This window comes from Arvicola amphibius, chromosome 8, assembly GCF_903992535.2.
Source record: "Arvicola amphibius chromosome 8, mArvAmp1.2, whole genome shotgun sequence".
In the NCBI taxonomy this organism is placed as follows: Eukaryota; Metazoa; Chordata; class Mammalia; order Rodentia; family Cricetidae; genus Arvicola; species Arvicola amphibius.
In genome coordinates, this window is record NC_052054.1 from 73,734,877 (window position 1) to 73,749,118 (window position 14,242).

The following is a 14,242-nucleotide window of genomic DNA, read 5'->3' on the forward strand; positions in this document are numbered from 1 at the left end:
CCCGAAAGGCACCATGACATCACCAGAATCCAGGCATCCCGAAACAACAAGAATTGAACACCCTACTCCAGAAGAAATAGAAGAAATGTGACCTTAAACAGGACTTTATGAAAATAATAGAGGACCTTAAATAGAGGAGGTAAAAAACTGCCATAAAGAAACAGAGATGACAAACAAAAAGGTAGATGAAATAAATAAATCTCTCAAAGATACCCAAGAAAAACAAGAAAAAGCAATCAAACAGGTAAGGGAAACAGTATAAGACCTGAAAAATGAAATGGAGGTAATGAAGAAAACAAAATCCGAGGAAAGACTGGAAATGGAAATTCTGAGTAAATGAACAGAAACTACAGAGACAAGTATTACCAACAGAATACAAGAGATAGAAGAAAGAATCTCGGACTCTGAAGATACTATAGAGGAAATAAACTCACAGATTAAAGAACAAAACAAATCCAACAAATTCTTAACACAAAACATCCAGGAAATCTGGGACACCATGAAAAGACCAAACCTTAGAATAATTGGGGTAGAAGAAGGAGAAGAATTACAACTCAAAGGCCCAGAAAATACATTAAACAAAATTATAGAAGAAAATTACTTCAACCTAAAGAAGGATATTCCTATGAAGGTACAAGAAGCCTACAAAACACCAAATAGACTGGATCAAAAGAAAGCATCCCTATGCTATATAATAATCAAAACACAAAACATACAGAATAAAGAACAGATATTAAGAGCTGCAAAGGAAAAAGGTCAAGTAACATATAAAGGGAAACCATTCAGAATTACACCTGACTTCTCAATGGAAACCATGAAAGCCAGAAGGTCTTGGATAGATGTGCTACAGACACTAAGGGAACATGGATGCAAGCCCAGACTACTATACCCAGTAAAGCTTGCATTCACCATCAATGGAGAAAACAAGATATTCTAGGACAAAAACAGATTTAAACAATATGTAGCCACAAATCCAGCCTTGCAGAAAGTAATAGAAGGAAAATCACAAACCAAGAGTCCAACAATGCCCACAATAACTCAGACATCTAGCGACCCTTCACCAGCACAACTAGAAGAAGGGAAACACACAAACTCTACTACAAAAAAATTACTGGAGTTAACAACCACTGGTCATTAATATCACTTAATATCAACGGACTCAATTCACCTATAAAAAGGCACAGGCTAAGAGATTGGATATGAAAACAGGATCCAACATTCTGCTGTTTACAAGAAACACACCTCAACCACAAAGACAGACATCTACTCAGAGTAAAGGGTTGGGAAAAGGTTTATCAAGCAAACGGTCCTAAGAAACAAGCGGGTGTGGCCATACTAATTTCTAACAAAATTGACTTCAAACTAAAATCAATCAGAAGAGATGGAAAGGGACACTTTATACTCATAGCAGGAAAAATCCTTCAGAATGAAGTCTCAATCCTGAATATCTATGCCCATAATATAAAAGCACCCACTTATGTAAAAGAAACATTACTAGAACTCAAGGCAGCCATCAAACCACACACAATAATAGTAGGAGACTTCAACACTCCTCTCTCACCAATGGACAGGTCAATCAGACAGAAACCTAACAGAGAATTAAGAGACTTAATGGAGGTAATGAACCAAATGGACTTAACAGACATCTATAGAACATTCCATCCAAATAGGAAAGAATATACCTTCTTCTCTGCGGCTCATGGAACCTTTTTGAAAATTGACCATATACTCGGTAACAAAGCAAATTTCCACAGTTACAAAAATATTAGTAACCACCCGTGTCTTATTGGATCACCATAGATTAAAATTAGAATTCAACAACAATGCTACCCCCAGAAAGCCTACAAACTCATGGAAACGGAACAGTCAACTACTGAACCACACCTGGGTCAAGGAAGAAATAAAGAAATTAAAGTCTTTCTTGAATTTAATGAAAACAAAGACACAACATACTCAAACCTATGGGACACAATGAAAGCAGTGCTAAGAGGAAAGTTCATAGCACTAAGTGCCCACTTAAAGAAAACGGAGAAAGCACTCATTGGAGACTTAACAGCTCACCTGAAAGCTCTAGAAAAAAAAAAGAAGCAGACTCACCTAGGAGGAGTAGAAGACTGGAAATAATCAAGCTGAGGCAGAAATCAACAAAATAGAAATGTAGAAAACAATCCAAAGAATCAATGAAACAAAAAGCTGGTTCTTGGAGAAAATCAACAAGATTAACAAACCTCTAGCCAAACTAATCAAACGGCAGAGAGAGAACAAGCATATTAATAAGATCAGAAATGAAAAGGGGGACATAACCACAGACACAGAGGAAATTCAGAGAATCATTAGATCTTACTACAAAAGCCTGTATGCCACAAAATTGGAAAATGTGAAAGAAATGGACATTTTTAAAATAAGTACCATATACCAAAGTTAAACCAGGACCAGCTGAACAATCTAAATAGTCCTGTTAGTCGCAAAGAATTAGAAACTGTTATCAAAAACCTCCCTACCAAAAAGAACCCAGGACCAGATTGTTTCAATGCAGAATTCTACCAGAACTTCCAAGAAGAGCTAATACCTATATTCCTTAAGGTATTTCATAATATAGAAACAGAAGTCATTGCCAAATTCCTTTTATGAAGCTACAGTTACCCTGATACCTAAACCACACAAAGACTCAACAAAGAAAGAGAATTACAAACCAATCTCACTCATGAACATCGACACAAAAATTTTCAATAAAATACTGACAAACTGAATCCAAGAACACATTAGAAAAATTATCCACTACGATCAAGTAGGCTTCATCCCAGAGATGCAGGGCTGGTTCAACATATGAAAATCTATCAATGTAATCCATCATATAAATAAACTGAAGAAAAAAAACATATGATCATCTCATTAGATGCTGAAAAAGCATTTGACAAAATTCAACACCCCTTTATGATAAAGGTCTTGGAGAGATTATGGATACAAGGGTCATACCTAAATATGATAAAAGCTATTTACAGCAAGCCAACAGGTAACATCAAATTAAACGGAGAGAAACTCAAGGCCATCCCACTAAATTCAGGAACATGACAAGGCTGTCCACTCTCTCCATATCTCTTCAATATAGTGCTTGAAGTTCTAGCAATAGCAATAAGACAACATAAGGGGATCAAAAAGATTCGAATTGCAAAGGAAGAAGTCAAACTTTCGTTATTTGCAGATGATATGATAGTGTACATAAGCAACCCCAAAAACTCCACCAAAGAACTCCTACAGCTGATAAACTCCTTCAGTAATGGCAGGATACAAGATCAACTCCAAAAAATCAGTTGTCCTCCTATACACAAAGGATAAGGAAGCAGAGAGGGAAATCAGGGAAGTATCACCTTTTACGATAGCCACAAATAGCATAAAATATCTTGGGGTAACTCTAACCAAGGAAGTGAAGGATCTATTTGACAAGAACTTTAACAGATCTGTAGCATTCAGGTTTTGGAGTTATTTGCTTCCCCTGTCACAGAAACTCTTGAGCTGTCCTCAGGTTGTAAGGTCACTGTCTGATCCAAAGGCCTGTTGTTTCCCAGAGGCATCTCAGCAGCTGAAGCATGGGAGAGTCCTCTTGGCTGTGCTGGATTTGATGGGATCAACAATCTTCTTTTCCTGTGGAAACAGAAGCATAACCTCAGCCCTAACTTAACACTTTCCCTGCTTTTACATGGGCTGACCTAATTCAGCAGTTTTTCTCATAATCCATTGACTTTCAGCAACTGCTGTCCCTATTTCATTAACATTTAAAAATTTTAATATTAAAAGTTAATAAAATGTTATGTATTCTATCTCTGGAGTCCTTATATCCTTCTGTTTAATAGGCATCTTCCTTAGAGTGTGATTAGATTTTTCTTCTAATCTGTATGTTTTGTAGCTTAATTTGTTTATTTACTTTAAATCAGAAACAGTTAAGATAATCTCCTCTTTGTATTTTTTTTCAGGAGATATCTGTAATCCCCAGTAGAATAAGTCTTTCTGTACTGCATTAAACATTCTTTCCAAGGTAACTGTATCAGAAGCAACCAATAGAATCTCATCCTATAATGACAGATAAGAGACTTAGGAAATTGTTTACATTACCACTTCCAGTGGTTGAAATAATGACACAGGGCTGGGCTATTTAGCAATTTTTTAAGGTAGTACTTTCATTGATTTCTTCACAGACTGGGATTATTATAATTAGGCCCTATAAAGGCAAAATTTTCTCCATCCTGTTCTTGTAAGGGATTCCAGTCTGAAGAGATTCCATAGGCTGAAATGTCTTATTAATAGTTCTTAGACCAGTGAATACTTTTCATTTTTCCAATTTTTTTTATTATAAATACAGGAAACTTTCAAGGACTGGTAGTTTCTTTGACGTGCTTAGCATCTGTTCTTTAGTTCAGGACCATTATTTTACCCACATAGGCTTTAATCTCCTTTTCTGTCCTTCAGGTTCTATGCATTCAATCCACTTCACATTTTGTTCTACATGAGATAAGATTTCAATGTCTAAAAACTTAGTGGAGACCTCTTGCAAAGACCAACTGAGATTTTAAGAATTTTGAAAAGTTACAGATATATCAGCTTTAGCTTTTAGTAGGCCTGATTCTAAATGCCATTTACTTGTAATTTTAGCTTTAGCCTCACATCATAAATAACAGTTTACCAAAACACCTTTTTTGTATTTAAAATTTTTTATTGTATAATTGGTGCTGCTTTATCTGTAAGACATGGAACGACAATAATAATGGAATAACAATAACAATAGCAATTCTAAAACCAACTTCTATCTGCATAGTCTTTTACACAAAACACCAGCCAATCCCTGAGCATGAAATCTAGTCAATTTGGGCTTGTCCAAGCTCAAGTTGATCAAAATCTGATCAATTCCCACCCTGAAAATCTCCCTGGAAAAACTCTGCCCCTAAGAAGCCCTATATAAGCCCCCCCCCCACCTGTTCATTTTGTAGCTATCCTCCTCCACCCCATCAGATGTTGTGGGGAGCACGGGGCCCCTTTGTTCCCTCCCACCCAGCTAGCTTACACCCAAAATAATCACACAGAAACTGTATTCATTTAAACACTGCCTGGCCCATTATTTCTAGACTCTTATTGGCAAACTCTTACATATTAGTTTAAGTCATCTTCATTAATGTGTATAGCCACTTGAATGTGGCTTACTGGCATAAGTCTAAGCAGCGTCCAGCTTGGGCAGGAAACCATAGAGTCTGCTTCATTGTCCTTCTTCCCAGCATACAGTTCTGTCTACTCCATCTACCTAAGTGCTGCCCTATCAAAAGGCCAAGGCAGTTTCTTTATTCAACCAATGAAAGCAACACATAGATAGAAGAACCTCCTACACTAGGCAGAGGCAGCCACCCTCTTGGATTCCTCCTTCCCAAATAAATCTTTTTCTTGAGAGGGTTTTGGGTGAAGATCTTTTGCTGGCAATGGAGCAGAGTCTCCCTTAGTGGGGCAGAGCTGAAGAAGAAACAGATACCTCTGCTGGGAAAGTCCTTAGGGGAACGGAGCACAGCTCAGCTGTATTGGCTCTCTCTGGGAGGAGAAGATTTGCTGCATCCTGGGGGGGGGGGGGACCATCGTCCACCCGACTCCAACTTCAGGTATAGCCTGACTTTCTGACAAGTCAAGATACCTTTCTCATCACAGCCGAATGTACCTCCCTTCACAGCTGTGGGCATAGCCTGACTCCTGACAAGTCAGGATATCTTTCCTCTGGAGCTGTAACACTTGAAATATTGCATCCTTGTGGACCATCGAGGGAGTTAAAGACTAAATAGTTAAAGTCATAGTTTTCCTTTGTTATGATAGAAAGTAAATTAGCTATAAAACTTTGAAGTCACTATGTTGGGATGGGTGGTGGAGTGTTTTCTCTGAATCTGCTAAATAAAAATGGATTGAATATTGTAAATGTAATTCCTACTTGATAACTTTTTTTGTAGTTATACTATGTTAAAGTTAAAAAGTTTCATTTTTATTTGGACAAAAGGGAAAATACTGTGAAATATTATTTTTAAGATGTGTTACCTTTGTTTCTGCTGTGGAACATTTGATTTAAAGATATGTTATATTCTTTTCTGTTGCATATGTTTAATTCTGTAAAGCTGTGTTACTTTCCGTGTCTAAAACATTTGATGGTCTAATCAAGGGCTGAGTGACCAATAACAAGGCAGGAGAAAGGATAGGAGGGACTAGCAGGCAGACAGAATAAATACAAGGAGAAATCTGGGATTAGAGGAAGGAGCAAGAAAATTAGGGTCCAACCACCCAGCTGCACAGCCAAACATGGAATAAGAAGGGTAAAAATAAATAGAGAGAAAAATAAAAGTCTAGAGGCAAAAGGTAGACAAGTTAATTTATGAAAAACTGGTTAGAAACAGGCCAAGGTAAGACTGGGCATTTATAATTAATAATAAGAATCACCTGGTGAAAATACACATACTCAAGCACACACATACATAACACCATTTAAAGATGTTAACTTGTTTCTTTTGTATAACTTGGTTTTATTCCCCTTCTCTCTGTATTCCAAGTTCCTCCACGTTCTTTTTATAGGATAACTCCTATTTCAGCATCACAAGTCCCCCAGAGACTGTATGCGAAGGCAAACAGTCTTTATTGCAAGCTTGAGCTTGGACTCTAGTCTGTTCTGTCACAGTGGTTGGATCAGGGAGAACATTGAGCTCAGTCATGGCAGAGTTTGTAAGGATCAAAAAATGGGGTGAGGTAGAGGAATGCTGGGTTCAGATAGGGTTTGAACTCCTGACAGGGCAATAGTGAGGTAACAGAAGTCTTCTCAAACTGGGATTGATACTAGTGTTGCTACACAGAAATTGGGAAACTATATACAAGATAGGTAAGCTATACTTAATGTTCTGGAGCATCTAGTACTTGTCTCAATGCTGATGGGTTCCCTGCAGGGTACAGTCTGTGGTTTTTCCTGTTTATTGTAAGGATGAGGCCTACTCTCATTATTGCTATTCTGCAGCCTGTCATTGCTGCACTAATATTAAGTTAGGTCTCTTCAATAACTTCTTAAACTTGATGGATGATAACTCTGTTAAGTTTCCTTTGTTTGAGTTTACTTGAGTGTCATGTTTGAATAGTTTTCCCTTTCCAAGATTACAAAGGGGTGAAGGTTGGAAGCTGAAGGTGATTTAGACTAAGAACCCCCAGACCCATGCTATGCCCAAAGTCCAGATCCCTGGAATATCACCATAAGACCGAATCTGATGCCAAAGCAAGAGTCTTTACTGTGAGGTAGCATGGGCCTCCCTGTAGGTGAGAAGAAGGAATAGGGAAAAGGAGGAGGAGGCAGCAGTGGTGGCAGCAGGAGCAGAGCTGGAGAGACCTTGAGAGGTGTGGAGATGTGGTTTATATAGATGGGAAGGCCGGCTTGGATTTGGCTGCTCCCTATGGGGTGAGGGGGTTGCCCCCTTTGATTGGCTCCTCCAATAAAGGGGAGGATCCCCTGGTGTCAGGAATTGATGTAGGAGTGTCTTCTTTCTATCCGTTGCTTTCATTGGTTAATTAATAAAGAAAGTGCTTGGCCTGATAGTTCAGAACATAGGTGGGTGGAGTAGACAGAACAGAATGCTGGGAAGAAGGCAATGAGGCAGACACCATAGCTCTCCTCTCCGAGATGGACACAGGTTAGAATCTTCTTGGTAAGCCACCACCTTGTGGTGCTACACACATTAATAGAAATGCATTAATCAAGATGTGAGAGTTAGCAACTAGAGATAATGGGCCAAGCAGTGCTTAAATTAATACAATTTTATGTTGTTATTTCGGGTATAAAACTAGCCGTGTGGGAGCAGGGCGGGACGAAAAGCAGTCCTGCTCCGTTATTTCTACAAGGAATCAGGGACAGGTCACACCTCTAGATGAGAGGTTACTGCTCCCCTTTGCTAAGTTCTATGAGGAATCCTGTCTCCAGACTGGATGTTACTACTTTCCTACTCAGGGATTAGTTGGGTTTTCCTGTTCAAGAATTGGCTGGTTTCGTGTCAGGGGCAGAGAGTGCTCTGATTTCAGGACCAAACTTCATTTCTTTTTCTGGTCCTTTTTCTCTTTTAGGGCCTGGGGGAATTTCTTTAACAGGATCTGGTTCTAGGGGCAAAGTGTGTTTCTTTGGCTCTGGTTTCAGAGTCGGGGTGCTTTCCTCTTCTCTGTGTCCAGGGATAAAGTGTTTCTGTCACTGGCTCAGGTCCCAGATCCAGACTATTTCTGTCACTGCCTCTGCATTAGAGCCAGGGTGCTCAGGGATTATGCTAGGGCTATGGATCTCTGGGGCCCGGATCTGTCACTCAGGTGACCATTCAAATGACCTGGAAGGGAAGGCCACTGAACAATACATTTTCCTGCAGTAATCTTTAAAGTTTCCATGAAGAGGATGGGGCCCCCCAGCAACAACTCCACCTGGTTGATATGACATCATGATGCTGATAGCGCTACATTAAGATCAGTTTATGGAACCAGCTGTTTAAGAGGATTCCAACTTGGTTAGCTGAAACAGCGCACCTTACAACGCTCTGGCCAGAAGTCTAAATAGGAACCTCCGAAAAACCCTGCCAACTACTCAGAGACTATTTGCAATTATACCAGACAGTAATCTTGAAACTGAACCATCATTTTAGTTTCACAGGATCCCATAGAAAGAACATCGCTCCCATGACAGCTGGAAGTTATTCTAGAAGACTATGTATCCTCTCCCAGTGAATTTTGTCTTCAATGTCAGGGAATCTATTAGGGGTTCTTTACAAGAGGCATAGGGTTGGGGCTTTGGGGGGAAATTTTGTAGGCTCAGGGATCTCGTTTAAAAAATAATAATAAGAAGAAAGGAATTGGATGGGATAATAGGTAGATAAGTGTGAGCTTACTCAAACTATTAATAATAGTAACAGTAAATACCTGTGAGCTATTATTTACGGACAATTTACATTGGTATAGATTCTTGTATATCGACACAAATTCAAATTGTATTTGTTATATTAAATATGCTCCTCTTTCTGTTTACAATATTTAATCACCTATGCAACTTATTTTGTCATATTGTGTGCATGCATGTTTCTTACTCTGGTTAAGATATTTGTATATTGGTGCAATTTTAGGATATATACATCATATTGCATTATACATTCTACCTCTGATCAAGATACTTATACATTTTTTTACATTTTGAGGTATTTGTCCTCATTTCCTACACAGTTGTTTAAAGATAATTTAATATTCTAATAAAAAGCCTTTGTCTTTAAGCTATATAGGTATTAAGAATTATAGGTCAATAGTCATCCATGTTTGTCATACTTACAGTTAGACTAATCAGGTTCTTTACATACATAGAGACTGTATTCCGCATAGATAGTTAATCTTCAACCACTTCACAGAAATGTAAAATATGACATTTAATTTGTTATTCTTTTGGTTGGCTCTTTAAGGGGCAAGCCACGCACACTCCCAGCGACCCCCCCACCCCTCTCGCTGCCCTTGGTGTGTGTACCCCTGTCTCTCTGTCCTCTCTTCTCTCTCTCTCCCTCTCTCCCCCCCCCCTCTCTTCTCTAAGTAATAAATGTCCAGTTCTATGCCTGCCTACTGTGTCTTTGTGCCTTTTTTCTGCTGCATGTCCAAACCCGCCATGAGCTGTCTCTCCCCACTCGCCACATGGCGGGACCAGCTCGCCCCAGATGAGCCACTGCTCGTGATCCTCCCAGGGATCTTGTGCAACCCGCTGGAGACCTGCGAGTCTCTGCCTTGGGACTGGCTGCTCCCAGAGTCCACTGCCTGCCTACAGCTGCTGCCTGGGACTTTATAACATTTTTAAAAAGAACAACATAAATAATTTAGGGTTCTGTTGATGTGAGACATGATTGCTCCTGGCAGCACCAATCAAGTCCTGAGAGAATGTTGATCACTGAAGACACTCCACTTGGAGCTTGTTTTCTTCTTGGCAAAAGTGGCCTTTGGGCAAAGAAATGCCCATGTCTCGACCACTGACAAAATGCATGATGTACAAACAGGACAAGAAGGATACAAGGAAAAAGACTGTCAAGCCTTGCCACGATGGGGTAAGACAATATTAAAAAAAAATTCCTGCCTCTGAACGTGGTCTGTCAGTTACTCTAGGCCTTAACCAACTTTGGTTTCTCCAACGTTGCAAATGAGACTTTGGGTGATTGCCTCTGTCATATATGCACTTTTAGAAAGTTGCTTGATTGTGCTTCCTGTTTACTCAAGTAGTTAATTTCCCTTCTCAGGTCTTCTATGGGGTTGAAGACTAGATTGTCGTAGTTACTTTTCTCCCATGACTTCGAAAAGCCTTTCTAATACAAGACACCTTAGGATAGGATAACTATTAAAACATTTAGCCTATGTTTCTTGCTTGATATTGTTCTTATTGTATACAGTTTTGTATTATGCTTAGAACTCTTTTATTTTAGACAAAATGGATAGTCCTGTGGGAACTCTTCCAGCCAGTAGCCTTTAAGATACTAGCTTACTTTGGGCGTAGTCAATTGTAGTATATATACAGATGTAAACACTTGCGCAGCCCATTGGCTGCTGGATTTGATTTCCCATTCCCCACTCCTTCAGAGAACTGCTGCTTTGTGAGTTGGTCCCTAAAACCCTTTTACTCCATTCTGGGCTAGTGTGGGACTATTTTATTATAATCTACAACAGACGCGGTCCTGACAAGCTCTAGAAAGTCATCTTTTTAACATGCAGTCTTCCAGAGAAATGTGGAAAAGCTTCGTGGTTAGAAGATTTGTATCTTTAGGAAAGCTAAGAACCAGAATCTATGAGACAATCTAGTTACAAAGCACTTCCGCTCTGGAAAGGCGAGGAGGATCCCTAAGAATTATGGGAAATGTAGTCCACGACACTCCAAACCGCAGGTCACTAGGAAACCTTCTGCTGACGGCGGCTTAAAGGGCCAGCCTACTATTTTGGGCATTTTGGGAAATGTAGTCTGTAACAGTCCCATCCTCATTACACTAGGACTTTCCGTAACAAGAGCTTAGAGGGCCGGGATACTCTGTGGGGAGTTTCGGGAAATGTAGTCCGGAAATCCTAGGTTCAAAGCTAACTTCCTCTGCACGAGTCTGCGTCGTCCTGGTTCCCTGGGAATTCTGGGAAGTGTGCTCCCGGTGGCCTGCGCGGGAAGAGTCACTTCCGGCCCAGGTGTGCGAGGCCGTGGCCTGCTTTCCTCTCAGAAAGGTGAGCCCTCCCTCAGCTCTCCCCTTCCCCATCTTCCCCATAGTTTTCAGATTATCCCCGGCGATAGGCAGCAGGCGTGGATGCTGGGAAGGAAATCTGCCTCAGAAGGGCAGGAGGCGAGTTTGCTGTGAATGAGCCTGCCGGAGCGTGCCGCGCTTGCGCACGTTGACTCAGGCCTGGCCGGGACTGTCAGTCACCAGGATGCAGGGTGTCGTGGACACCGGGGGGCCCCAGCCGTCTCTCTAGCCACTGTCGGAAGTGCACAGTCGTCTCCGTCTGTGCCCCCGTTTCTTCCTCAACACTTTGGTACCTATCGAAGAGCGAGCTGGTGTTTCCTGCAAGGCTCAAGACAGCGGGCGCGCGGCACCAGCTCTTAGCTATTATTTTGCTCTTAGTGCTGTCCAGATTTCGAGGATGCGCTCCAGTCCCTGGAAGCTCCAGTGATCCACAGATGAAGCTCCAGTGACCCACAGATGGTCTTAGAGCTCCTGCTGTAGGATCCCTGGCCCCAGCCTGACCACACCTGACCCCTCTTACCATATTCTTGATGCTTGGGTTTTTCTGTCGTTATTTGATGGGATGTTAAAGAATGCCCATTCCAAAGATATTAAATCCATTTTAGAATGTTCAAAGGGTGATGTGTATGAATTCGTGATTACTACCCTAAATACATGCACTGTTCAGAGTCAAATGAAGGTTAGCATGTGGGCTGTTAACATCAGTGCCAGCAAGAGTAGTCTCATCAATAGTTAACCCGAGTTTGGTGTTTGTTATGCACAACCCCAGTAAAACTCATTGGGTCACCATGTTGGACTTATTCGGCAATCATTGGTTCTCTGTCTGAAACGTATAGATGTTTATTTGGTCATGTCTCCCCATGAATATTGTCACACAATTATTGGGGTTACTAACAGGAATATGGCTGAGGGGTTACTCATAGAAGCAGAAATGACTCAAAGGCAGCTGCATCACCAAAGCCCCCTCCAGCATGGTGCCAGCTCACAAAACTGGAACCTGGAGCACACTGCAGTCTGCAGGCTCGTCACCCAGGTGCTTCAGTTGTTCTGAATCTCTGTCGGTTCAGCTGGTCTCTGCTTTTGGGACTTCTGTGGGTGTGAGCATCTTCTAGGCAGCTTAGCTTGCTGAGATGTCACTCAGTATTCCTTACTGCTTAAAAATGTCTGGGGAGGGAAAGGTCTAGTGAACCTGGTCAGTGTCTGAGACTTCATGAAGCTTTGGAGTTGTTCACTTCCTGAATTTTATTGAGTTTCCTAGTATGATGGAATGTTTTATCTCCCCATAGAACACCCTCCATCTAAGGAGGGTCCCTGCAGAATGGGAAGTCTATCTTTGAAGACTTTGCTATATAACATGCTTATAATGCAGTTCTTTATTGGGGGGATTTTAGGTAGGGGCTCTACCACTGAGCCGCACCCCAGCCCCTCACTGGGGATTCTAGGTAGGGACTCTGTCACCTAGGATGCTCAATTTTCTCACTGGGGTTAGAGTGCAAGGACAGTTCTGTGGTGACTCTTCTGGACACTCATGGGGACAGAGGTTTGCTTTCTTACAGTTGCTGTCCACCGCTGGCGCACAGAATCCCAGCAGCCCTTAACACTGAATGCCAACACTCTAGCAGCCCTCTTGCAGAAGGCAGATCTGAAATGTAGAAGCTCAGTGAACATAGTTATGGTTACTTCATGAGAACACACATTAGCACCACACACCTTCGAAAGAATGACTTACAGTTATTAGTGTGTGTGTAATGAAAGAAGCTCATGTCAGAGAACAGCCTGTGGGAACCAGTTCTCTCCTTCCATGTGGGTCCTGAGGATTAATCTCAGGTCTTCAGGCTTGGCAGCAAGCACCCTTACCTGCTGAACCATCACAGCCCAGCACCAACCTCTGAACACAGGAAATTTGTCCTTGATGCTGCTGGGAGCCAACACCCTTCTTGGCCACGTTTCCCAGGATGGGAGTGAACGTCTGGGGATGCCCAGTATGAAGTAAGAACACTTGGGAAGGCTGTTCCTGCCTATAGCCCAGGGTGGGACATCCTGGGGGTAGCTGGAATGTGGCCTGATTTGCAGCATGTGTGTGCCTGCCTCTGGAGGCAAGGGGCACCTGGATCTCACCTGGCCAAGCTTGTATTTTCCCTCTCTCATGGTGTCTGTCATCCTGTCCTGTCTTCTCAGGTCTGCACCATTTCCTGGAAAAAAGGAGGAGAAAATGGCCCAATTGCAGGTGAGTTGATTTTCAACTGTGCCCTTCATGCCCTTTCTTAGAGTTTTTGTTGCTCTGAGAGGTACCATGACCCCTGCTTTTATAATTGAAAACATTAATTTGTGATGGATTACAGTTCAGATGTTCATCCATTATTATGCTTGCAATGTAAAAGGAAGTGAGAACAATCGTGTCTGCACAGTGACGTTCTAGAAAAGGAAATAGTGAGAATGAGCGAGGCCAGTAGATGGCTCAGTGGTAAGGGAGCTTGCAGCGAAGGCTGAAGACCAGAGCTAGATCTGTGGCACCCACAAATCAGGAGAGAACTGACTCCCCAGAGTATTTTTATTTTTTTTACATTTATTTATTAAAAATTTCCACCTCCTCCCTTCCTCCCATTTCCCTCCCACTCCCCCCACTCTCTCTTCCCCTTCCTCTCCAGTCCAAAGAGAAGTCAAGGTGCCCTGCCCGGTGGCAAGTCCAAGGCCCTCCCCGCTCCATACAGGTCTAGGAAGGTGAGCATCCAAACAGACTAGCTTCCCAAAAAGCCAGTACATGAAGTAGAATCAAAACCCGGTGTCATTATCATTTGCTTCTCAGTCAGCCCTCATTGTCAGCCACATTCAGGGAGTCTGGTTTGATCACATGCTTGTTCAGTCCCAGTCCAGATGGCCTTAGTGAGCTCCCAGTAGATCAGTCCCACCGGCTCAGTGGGAGGACGCACCCCTCGTGGTCCTGACTTCCTTGCTCATGTTCTCCCTCCTTCATC

General features: G+C 41.8%; 1 protein-coding gene across 4 annotated transcripts in view; it reads left to right on the plus strand.

The window, feature by feature from the left end:
- LOC119820556 (zinc finger protein 112-like) overlaps positions 1–14,242 on the plus strand; it is a 45,588-nt gene that overhangs the window by 19,777 nt on the left and 11,569 nt on the right. Inside the window, exons 1-2 of one of the 4 annotated variants that reach the window (XM_038339014.1) lie at positions 11,261–13,256; positions 13,446–13,494. The exons of 2 other annotated variants lie outside the window; for them this stretch is intronic. In XM_038339014.1, coding sequence (XP_038194942.1) covers positions 13,180–13,256; positions 13,446–13,494 — 126 coding nt within the window. In that variant the 5' untranslated portion in view covers positions 11,261–13,179. Of the gene's footprint in view, positions 1–11,260; positions 13,257–13,445; positions 13,495–14,242 lie in introns of those variants that run through there. One more of the 4 variants, XM_038339015.1, reaches the window with a different exon arrangement.